General features: G+C 33.7%; 1 protein-coding gene across 1 annotated transcript; it reads left to right on the forward strand.

Moving 5' to 3' along the window:
• The first annotated feature begins 1967 nt into the window (after positions 1 to 1967).
• Positions 1968 to 11195, forward strand: LOC123551507 (receptor-type tyrosine-protein phosphatase O-like). Its single transcript, XM_053542147.1, has 8 exons — positions 1968 to 2727; positions 3504 to 3594; positions 3881 to 3957; positions 4183 to 4317; positions 4845 to 4967; positions 7073 to 7233; positions 9087 to 9222; positions 11106 to 11195. Exons 1-8 carry the CDS (start codon positions 2686 to 2688, stop codon positions 11193 to 11195), a joined length of 855 nt encoding a protein of 284 aa, XP_053398122.1. The 5' UTR covers positions 1968 to 2685.
• The last annotated feature ends 709 nt before the right edge of the window (positions 11196 to 11904 follow it).

Below are 11904 nucleotides of genomic sequence, written 5' to 3' on the forward strand. Positions count from 1 at the left end.
ATCTAAAGGTATTAAGTGGAAACCATTCTTTCTATTTTTATTAAGTTGAATTATTCATGTGAGGAAGCCATCAAGCTGGCTTACGGAAGGTCGGTGGTTCTACCTAGGTGCTCGCTCGTGATAAAATAATGCACGGAGGGGCACCTGGGGTCTTCCTCCTCCATTAAAGCTGGAAAGTCGCCATATGACCTATCATGTGTCGGTGCGACAAAAACTTCAACAAAAAAAAAATAAACAAAAGCGACCTGTACCTTAACCCAAGTTACCCCAGATGAAATTTTAATACATTTATTTCCTAATCATCTATCCACATGCTAAGTTTGGCATTTATAGCTTGTTCCAAACCAAAGGTATTGAGCGGAAACCATTTATTTTCTATTTTTAGCAACAGCGACCTTTTCTTTGACCCAAATGACCGCAGGTGCAATCCTAAAACCTTTGCCTCATTACCATCTATCAACAGGCTATGTTTTGCGTCTATAGCTTGTTCCAAACCAAAGTTATTGTGCCGGAACCAAGTTTGACGCCCACCCATCTTACCCAAACATAATAACAAGTTTTCTACGAAAACCCGCCTTTCTTATCATAATTGTTTGTAAAAGTAATATCTTTATACTCAAAAACATGAACATTTTGGAAAGATGCAGCAGTATGTGAATTAGTGCCATTTAAATTGAGTTCCTGAAGATAAATATAAAAGAAGTATTAACCATGAATTTGAAAACAGGAGTAAAATTTTAACATCAAATATATGAGGCAGATATCATTATGTATTGTTTATGCAAGAATAACGTCTATGAAAAAGACACAAAATAAATATGTTTTGCTTAATGCCAAAAGAAATCTGCGACCACTGAGAAACAATTACCTGTTGAAAAATGATTTTTTAAAGAAGGGTAGTTTAAACATTTCATTTCAAGAGAACATTGTGTAATGTTTAATAATACAATTGGTACATGATACTTTTTAGAAATTACATAAAGATATGTATCATTCTATAAGGCATTTCTTAGAATTTAAACAGTTAATTGTCGTTTATCAGAGTATGTGGTATAGTGGTATATAAAGTAGAAGAAGTAAGTGCTGACTGCAGAAACCTTGTAATTACTCAATTTGAAATTCTGTAGGATTTTGCCATACTGACCAGTAGGTTGTTGCAGACTCTTATGTTTTTCATTGCAATTTATTCTCGAGGTATTTTCGATTGAGCAGTGGTACAACAGCTTACATCAGAATATGTATACTGATTCCTCTGATTCTGTGTCAGTGCGTGCGTGCGTGCGTGTGTGTGTCCACTTGACGGAATGTGTACTTTTATACAGTGTTTCCGACAATCCTATTTTCGCTTTCAACTTTCAATATTTGTCAGCACCAATTAATATACAACTTTTAAACAAAACATCTGTATCATATATTCCCATGTGGAGCTCTGGTTGATGCAGGTGGTGTCACAAAAAGCATGATTTTGATTTGTACTACCATTTTCATTTAACTAATTGGAGAGGTCTATCAAGACCTCTCCATAGTGCTGGCTTTCCGACTAGGAGGATTTAGACTAATGTACTAATTTTACGGCATTGGATTTCACTTTCTAGCTCAAATTACGGTGAGCCAGTCTAAAATGGCCCAATGCGCTTGCGCACAAGTAAGTTTTGAAATCCTCTTAGACGAAAATAATTGTTCATTTAAAATAAAGAAATATAGTGTAATACTATTGTTACAAAAGTTGGAAACAGTTCAGTTATTAACTAAAAAATATATAGATATTTATTTACTACTCTTTGTTCGCAGTATTGATAGACGTCCATATTAATTGAATCACGCTAAAATGTATTTCGTTCAATTAAATGAATTTATTGTTCAACTGGTGGGTTCGTTTGCCCCATTCAGAAGATCTGCCGGAATAAGAAGAGTTCTTCTGAGCTTCTATGTCTTCCACTCGATAGTCGGAGAGGTTAATCACGTGATCAAAACAAGGCGGCAATTCAACATATAAACCTTACAAACTGAGTAATAAACTAGAATAACAAATAAAGTGTTTAGAATTTCTTTTTCAAATAGCACATTAATAATAAAAAATCTCTGAAAAATACATTTAAAAAAGAGAATGATATATTTTTTCACTTCCGACAGACGTCCTTTCGATTGGGATTTTCTTCTGAGCTTTTCTAAAACTTCGGAAGCTATTCTCTTGGGCCAAACGAACGGGGCAGTTGACAAATAAGCCTGTCCGGTGAGGTTCTCGCAAAAATGGTAAGATGCTAATTTGGCAGCTTTCACCAGGGTCAAGTTCAGTGTACAATCATTGCAGTGGTAGCTTTTGAACATTTTTAAATGAAATTCAGTAACTAGGAAATGCTTGGGCCTACAGTCCTTTGATTGGCGGAGGTTGATCATAACCTGAGGATGACTTATTGGTTTTGAGCACATTAGGTCATGGTCACAGTGACTATGACCCCTAATAGGTCACAGTGACCTGGAACAAGGAAACTGTTTTTCGTCTATAGCACAACCTATCATACAACCAGAGACAGAGATAACCATTGTTATCTATGTCTCTGATATAACTTTAAAAGGAGCTACACTGGACCTCTCCTATGTTTCTTTTTTAAAAGAAGCCTACTTGTATTATTTTTCAGGCAAGGACCGATCAAGCTAAGTGATTTTTCTGCCGCTGTTGAAAAGATGCACAAGGATTCGGATCTGCTTTTCACAGATGCATATAAGGTTTGTTAATTAAACTTCTTGTATTTGTTTGCTTACCGCTCTCCAAGTGAATTTTGATTATGGATTTAAATATTTCATAGAGCAGTGTGCTTTATAATATATATTGTTGAGAACAACACGAAAGTAGACAGAAATTCTATATTTGAATGCCTAATAAACGTATATTACTACTCCCACTTTCCATTTTGCAGAGAACTTCAACTTCTTTTTCCGAAGTATTTTCACCGAGTTTGCCCATCCTTTGTGGCAAGCTAAATCTATTCTGATTCTGTTCAAACTTGGCAAAAACTATGAGTATGAACCTTGTTTTTTTTAAATGTGTACACTTGCTTACAAGATCTATATGATTTTTTTGTGGTGTTAGAAAAAGACCGATTAATACTATCAAAAAACGTTGATCATGTTGATATGATTAATGAAATAAACAATGCAGAAATTGCTGCAATTCGATACGTGCACAATTATAGACGAATTGTATCCTACCAGAGTTAACAACGACACAAGAATGAATATCTTGCACTGCATCAGAATTTTAAAAATCAAAACCATGTATTAACAGCATGTCAGTTGTTTTTTTTTTTTCTGTTTTATCTCCCGTTATTACAATGGCGAATCCAGTGAAAAAAGTAATATTTTTACAAGAATATTATGATTTTTTGTTAGAATAAATACAAGAACAACAGTTATCTTACGAAAACTATTTCGGTTATGCGTTGTCGTCTTGGTATTATGTCCTGGTTTTTGACTGTTTTAAAAACTGTTTATTATACTTAAAGTTGCTGAAAGAAAAAAGTCCGAATCATGCAATGAAGGCAGCTGAGCAGCAGTGCTGCAGACCTAAAAACAGATATTCAAATATTCTTCCTTGTGAGTACTTTAATGAAGGTATTTTATCATGTTTCCGGCAATGTTTCCATTCATATAAATTCTGTTTGTGTAAAACGTCATGTGTTTTGTCTAGAAAAATATTAACGATACCTTTAGATTATAACTTTTGACAGTCCATTGAAGTTTTTGTTGTTAGACAAAACAAACTATTTTCAAATACATAAGAAATTCACAGAACAAAAATATTTTAGCAGTGCTATGTACTTGTTATATGTAAGGTCATTCAATCACCGTTTTAATATTACCTTTCCTTCTTCCATTTCAGTTGATCACTCCAGAGTAAAACTACGAAAATCTAATCACATGAAAGGATCTGACTACATCAACGCAAACTACATTCCTGTATATAGTTTTACTTTATTGATACATGTACATGTCAATTTGTGATAATGTTTCATTATACCATCAGTTTGTATCTTGTTCTGTATCAAAAGGTACATACAAAGTCAAACATTCCTTTATTAGGAGATTACTCTTTAAATAAAGGTTTGGTTATTTTTGAAATCAAGATATGTCTTTTTTTCTTTTAACTATAACGCTTTCATCAAGTATATAATTATCTTTAAGGGACCTTCTTCTCAAAGAGACTATATTGCAACCCAAGATGCTATGCAAACAACCTTTAATGATTTCTGGCGAATGATATGGGAGCAAAACGTAGATACAATTGTAATGTTGACAAAACTTGTGGAAAAAGGACGTGTAAGTTTGAAATTTAAACAAATCATTTTGTCAAAAGAGGATGCATTGCTCATGTTTGTTCTGGTCCCAGAGAAAGATATGAAAAAATAACACTGACCATCATAGTTTTAGTGCTTTATATTGTTAATTCGACCAACTACTTCGTGCCTTTACTTCAACTGCTATATGTATCACAACCATTACGCATGAACAGACGGTATGTCGAACGAGAGACACAGATATGTTCATCAAATATCAAGGTCACATGCGGGACCTAAATACAACTCACAAGAATGGGCATACCACTTTGATCATGTAAATTTCAAATATTTGAGCAATAACGTTGAATGTGCAAGCCGTCGATTACAGTTATATTGCAAATTATGCATATGTTTAATGGAAATAAGATACTGTCAACCAGCAAAAATATTTTCACATTAACCAATTGTCACAATACCCATTTGTTGATTTTGGTGAGGTTTGTGTTGATCCTTTTGTTTCAAATTGAAGTAATTCTACTTCTTAAGTACATGTTGAAATAATTTCAGCAGAAGTGTGATAAGTACTGGCCGGATCGTGGGGAACCTCTGTTCTACGGTGATTTGATTGTGTCTCTTCAGTCAGAATCTAATCTGTCAGACTATATAATCAAGCTATTTGAAGTGAAAATGGTAAGTTTACGAAGTTTCTTTACGCTTCTTCCGATGGTGTGTTTGAGTATTTACATTACAACCTTCGTCAAACGTGTGATGTTTGTTTATGTGTCTAAGATTGAGGTTGAATCTGAATCTACCGTGTTATTTTAATAGTTAGTATGTTTGATTTAGTTTAATTACAAACCATAAAATCAAAATATATAATATCTAATTGTAGTCAGTGAAAGGTATTGTGTCATCCAAAAACTCTGCATAAAAATGTATGGTTATGCAAGAAATGAAAACTTTATGGCATGGGGCAAAGTGTAAAAGCACGTTAGGCATGTTCCTGTCCTTACTACTGTTCATTGCGTCATTATCTGACATGTTAATTAAGTTAGAATTTACTCTAATGAGAACTATGTTTAGGACCTATGTACCTTCGAATCTTCAATTTGTATGTAACATGTAGATAGAAACTGCCTAGAATCAGCTCTACAAAATAAAAAGTTGTATTGAGTTATCATCTCAAACATTATTGATATAAAATGATACTACAGATATCAGCTGATCGTTGAAGAAATGTTTGTATTATCATACTTGGATAACATTTGCATTTTACATACTTTACTTATTTAACATAGGCATTGAAATTTTGAAACTTGACCTTGTCTACCTGTATGCACTACATCCACACTAGCAAGAATTTTATAATACATCAAATTCTAAAAATGAAAATATGCTGTTAAATGATATCCATAAATAACTAAGCCAAAATTCTTCTACATCGACTTCCAGTGTAATTCTATTATATTGCAACTTTGGGTCTTTCCTGCTCAAATCTTTAGATATATATTCTACAGGACACTAAAGTGAAGAAAATTAAACATTTCCATTTTCAACAATGGCCGGACTTTGGGTGCCAAGACCAATGACAGCAGACCGGAAACAAAATGCCTCTGTATATATTATACCCTACCCCTAGGTATTCTATAAGAACCATGGTCATGAACTGGAAAATGTACTAACCCATTTCAATCTCGCAACTCGTATCTTAAACAAGCAGTTCGGTAAATGTGTATTATGCATATCGAAAAAGTCGTAATTTATCTTTCATTTTGTAGCTATTTCTTCAGCATTTCTTATCTTAGAGGAACAACGCGTAGTTTCTAGTTTTTCAACGTTGCACAAAAACTTAGTTGACCTTCCCTGGTGAAATTCCGGACTAGATTACAAAACCATTCTGATTGGCTGATGTGAAAATGTATTATAGTCGTCGTTTAACCACACATTTACGCTAAAATGTGTATATGCAGCATAAATGTGCAAATTTAGCTTAATAAATTAAATAAACAGAACAGATGTACCCCAATGTATGACTTCAAATTCAAAATCATATCTAAGATGAATTTCTTTCATCATTTCGAGTTTATTGTAAAATATTGTGTATATTTTGCATTCTGTATTTGTTGGTTTACATTTCGCCTAACATGTGCACACTGCTGTGACCTGTCGACCGAATATTCATTAGGGAAGTTCACGTAAGTTCTTTTTTCTGTGACGTTGACGAAAGCGTAAAATATGTTGTTTATCTATGCAATATAAGATATTGAAACAATGTGACTGGTGCTCGATGGAAGATAAATTATCTCTTGTTCAATATGCTAGAACTGTGCGTTTTAGGGGAGAAATGCACAACTGAAATGCACATTCCTGTTCATGACCACGGTTCTAATAGAATACCTAGTGGTAGTATATAACATGGACAGAGTCATTTCTTTCTGGTACGGTGTCAGCGGCCCAGATAAACGCTGGTTTGTTCTAAACTTCACCCTAATGGTTCGACACTATAGGCTGTCTTTTCCTAAAGGATCGTTACATTGCAGGTAAACTGCATGACAGAAAATGTATCAGTCTTCGTTCAGGTGCATGCTTGAATCTTATTTGTTTTGTAGATACCTCCGATGAATACTAGTGAAAACTAAACACTTTTATTTACCTATAATGTCCGTGTTCATATCCAGAAAAACATGTATTTGTGTCTGAAACGCATAGCGCGTTTAATCTTAGCACCATTTTAAAGTGTACGTACTTATTACTTCTTTTAATGTGAACTATGTACATTCATCTTTGCATGTTAGAAAGAGGAACGGAAAATGGTCAGGCATTTTAATTATCTAAAGTGGCCGGATATTGGTTGTCCCGAAACTCCAGAATTATTGCTAGAATTTGTAAAAGCTGTGCGACAGTATATAGATCGAGAAAGAAATACAACTTCTGGGCCGACGGTAGTGCACTGCAGGTAACTGATACTTTTTGCGTCATGATATGCAGAAATATTAACTCGTTTTATAAAGTAGCCGTAATGTAAAACTTGCAGATAGTTTAGACACTGTTTCTGTTATGCAAGGTATATGGCCTATGGTGATGATAATGTCTGCGTTTTGCGGTGGGGGCCAATATATTAGACTGGACCATTGATAGACTAGCTTCTGCTTATAATAAGCTACTATATAGCTTCTGTGCAGTACATAGATTGCATCTGATATTTCTTACCTTTATAGCAAACCAGGTCTCGCCTTTATAGAAAGCCTGATTAAATAAGGGCTATACAAACAAAGTGATAAAATACAGCAGTATTTTTATTTTTTAATAAAATCAAGTTTTATTGCGATAATATTTATTAAAAATGCAACTGAACGCTTCTTTTATTTCCAATAAAATGCAGCAATGATCTTTTTTCTGATTATTTTGTTACTTAGATAAAAGATCATAATAATCTTATAAAAGATACTTGTCATTTCTGTTATTCATTTTTAAATACATTTTAATTATATGCTGTTTGTTTGTTTGTTTGTTTTTATTAAATAAAGGTAAGAGTTTTCTAAATGGATGAGAATTGCATTGCTGTAAAAGTTACAATTCCATTTGTCAAGACATTACTCAACAATCAATAAAATGTTATGATCCTCTACAGTCTACAGGGGTTTTATGGACTCTTATCAGACTGGACCAGACATGATCCTCTTCATTGGAGATTAAGAGGTCTTGCAGTTAGGGGTCGGGTGAAGGAGGGGTCACTTATATAGGAGATTTTCTTTGCCTTTAAAGGATGCTTGCTATAAACAATTGCCACTTGATATATGAAACATACCTATGAGTGTAATTGCGCATACTTTTACCAAATTTCTTCAGAAAAAGGAAGTAATGTAAAATATAACTTGCACTCGGGGGATAGTGTGTCCATGCTCATTGCTTTTCCAGCTGACCTGAGCACAAATTGCTCATGGTACGCTTTTTAGATCACAAATTACTTTGATTCGTCAAAAACATGGCCGCCAGAGTTGGTGGTCACTTCTCCTATATATATATAGTAGAAACATAAAAAGAAATCTTGTATGAAACTGCTTTCCCGATTTTGAAATAATTGCACGCAAATGGTGCTTGCATGATTTGTCATAAAACATGGCCTCCATGTAAATACATTACGGTGTATAAGAAACTTCATAAATGTTATCAGAAACAGCAGGTTTTATTTTGAAACAATTTAACACATAATGTTTCTTGCATAGTTGGCGTGTGATATCAGGGTTTGATTGTCTAGCGTTATTGTTCAAATTGTTGTCATATTTTCAAAAAATGACATGTACATAATATTGGCTGATATATAAATTTGAATGTCTTCTTATCTGAAGTCATAATAGCTAGAGGCCTGATATTTATATAAACTTAACTCTGCACATGTTATACAGCCACACTGGTAACCTTGAAAAGGCGAGGGCTTTGAGGTCAAGGACACACTCATTTTCTTAGTCTCCGGACATAAGACGACACGTCTCTAAGTACTTATCTTTAGAAATTGCTTAAACTCGTCAAATATTGGTTATTCATAAATGCAAATTAAGACCTCAACTTTTTAATGAAATTACAGGTTTTATCATAATGAATGACTATCGTACACGCTCAACATTTTTACATATTTGATAAGGAAGACAATAATATAAGTTATCTGATCGTTCAAATTTCCACAGTGACGCCTAACTTCGACTTGATAGAGTATACATATTGTATAACAATACATGAAATAGATAATAGTAGGTCATAGCGTAATCAATTCTAAATTTACTAATTCATCAGCTTTGTTGTATATTACAGTGCCGGTGTAGGCCGTACAGGGACATATATAGCTGTTGATTACTTGTTGCAACATATCAGAGATCACGACGAGGTTGACATATTCAGTCTTGTCTTAGAAATGAGGAACCATAGACTCAATATGGTACAAACTGAGGTAAAAATTACTGACCTCCATATCTCAGATATCATTACAAAGTCGATATATTCAGTCTTGCCCTATTTGCATTTTACAGAAAGAGATAAGGCTGCTGTTTCATTATATCAGAGATCATTATTAGGTTGACACATTCAATCTTGTCTTTCAAATGTGAAACGATAGCATAAGCATGGTAAAGACCCAGGTAAAATGAAATATCAAAATGAGGATGATTATGCAATCTTGTCTTAAAGTGATTAGAAACATGCTGAACACGATACAGACAGAGGTGAGGATAGCTTGTAGCAATATATCAGAGTTCTCGCTGTTTCAAACTAGTCATAGAAAAGACTCATCAGAGGCTCAATTTGGTACAGACAGAGGTACAAATAACTTGTAACAAAACATAACTGATCATTTTAAGGTTTGGTATATAGACTGAGGTAAGAATCAGCAACATACCAAATATCAAACGTGTCCTAAAAATGACAAATCATTGACTGAATACGATATAGACAATGGTTAGATTTACTGTAGCAATGTATCAGAGAGAACCTTAAGGTTAATACATTTAGGCATGACTTTCATTTATGGAACGAATATGAAAGACAGAGTATCAACGTATTGAACATGGTAGACAGAGAAACAACATGTCAGAGATCATAAAGCAAACTTAACAGTACCGCCAGTGGTAAGTATAAGTTATAGTGTAGCAGCATTTTGAGACCACGACAAAAGAGAGTGATATATTTAACATTGTCCTAGAAATGAAGAATCAGACAGAAAATGGTACAAACAGGGTAAAGATTAATTGTAATGATATACAAGAGGTAACGATGAAAACGGCATATTTAATCTTGTCCTCAACATTCAAAAAAAGGCTGATAATGGCGTAGACAGAGGCTGGAATTTATTAGTACAACAAGTCTGAGATCACGACGAGGTTGATATAGAAATGAGGGACCAAAGACTTAGTATGACACTGACAGGGGTAAGAAAATTGTTACAACATAACAGACATCATGCATTCTGAGAACTATAAGCTACAACATATGATGTCTGATGTTTAAACCTACAAACTCAACATGATTCAGACACATAACGACATACCTGATACATATCTTAAACATAAAAGAAATATTCGTTCTTGGCCTAGAGTCATGGAATTACAATATAAACAATGTATGAATTACGCCGTACCGATACCACGATAAGGTTGATTAATTGAGGAACCGTGGTAAAGACAATGTATTTTTGCTGTCATTGTTCTTGCATGTAAAGAATTGGTAGGTAGTAAAGAAAAACGGATTTGCAACAAAGGATTGTATTTATTCAAAAAGTATGAAAAATTGTAGTTCTGGTAAATCTGTAAGAGCGTACTTTTTTGCGTAACAGTTGACCCTATCTTTGTTTCGTATTTTGTAATCTTACATTACAAGTACATATCATGGTGTTAAGTACAGTTTGAGAGCTTTTGAAATAAGCAAAGTACATGTATGAATGACTCTGGCAATTTTGGGAGGACTACATTATTTGGCAAATGTAGTGGACAAAAGTAGTTGCTAGGGAGCGTCGACATACTTTTTAGAGAAGACGGATTCCTTATCAAATCATGTAGACATATGTTTGTATGTAGAAGATCTATTTAAAGCACGAAGGTAAACAAAATAAAAAAAAGCAGACTCGTTTCTGTTCATCACAGGTAGTAAGATGGGCAACATCGGAATTCGGATTATGTTGTTAAAGATAGTAACAACAATGAATATATATTCCAAATCTTACCTTTCTAAAGTGACATTCGCACGCTGATACATAATTTCTGGCCTATTTACCAATGTGTAAATTTGCACTGAGTCAAAAGTATGATCTTGTTTTCTAAAAATTAAATATGTATTTTGAAGGATCAGTATGTTTTCATCCATGAGTGCCTAAAATCGTTCATTACAACTAAGGAAGAGGAAGGAGACGAGAGTGAAGATGAACGTATGTAAATTCTGATATTTTCACAATTACGCATTTAAAAAAGTAAGCTATTTATATCTATCCATCGACATATGCTACTATACGCGGTCTATGCTCTACCTGGCATTTCTATGCTATTGTGACTGAAAGGTCGGATGGACGGTTAGTAAACTTATACAATGTCTGACTATGCTACTAAAGATTTATGTCATAATAAAGGAAGAGTTTTAAAAAGTTTTATGTAAGAAGACATAATTTTCATAGCAACAAGTTCTTTTTATGCATAAAGTCCAGTGACATGTTTCAAAAGAGATTTGTGTACATACGTACCATTGTCTATAAAAGAAATATAACTATAGTTAAAATATATGTCTACACTAGTGGCCTTATGCATCTGTAAGTACATAATGTGATGTAAGATATAGGATATATTATAAAGGGTGAAACTGGTAAAACAGTTTGATTGTTGCGTTTTAAGATTACATTGGACAGAAAATTCCATCATAACATTGGTATCATCTAACATTGCTTTTTCCAGCTTCTTTTTAAAACGAGCTTTGTGTGGTCAAGTCAATGGGTAATACTACTCAAGTCAGATATATTCAGGGTTTATTTTTCTTACGTGTTTATTGTCTGTTCACAGTTTATAATATACGTAACTATAAAAGTTTGGATAATAGTTGAAAGAAACAACATGAAAAGGGAATATAACATGAGAGATCGTAGAGCAAACAAATA

The sequence above is a fragment of the Mercenaria mercenaria genome, chromosome 4 (assembly GCF_021730395.1).
Source record: "Mercenaria mercenaria strain notata chromosome 4, MADL_Memer_1, whole genome shotgun sequence".
In the NCBI taxonomy this organism is placed as follows: domain Eukaryota; kingdom Metazoa; phylum Mollusca; class Bivalvia; order Venerida; family Veneridae; genus Mercenaria; species Mercenaria mercenaria.

Bases quoted from the DNA above. Each gene is read 5' to 3' on its own strand.
- LOC123551507 (XM_053542147.1), top strand. From the start codon at position 2,686: ATGCACAAGGATTCGGATCTGCTTTTCACAGATGCATATAAG. The intron at 4,968-7,072 runs GTAAGTTTACGA...TTTGCATGTTAG, and splicing joins AGCTATTTGAAGTGAAAATG to AAAGAGGAACGGAAAATGGT. The intron at 9,223-11,105 runs GTAAAAATTACT...TGTATTTTGAAG, and splicing joins TCAATATGGTACAAACTGAG to GATCAGTATGTTTTCATCCA.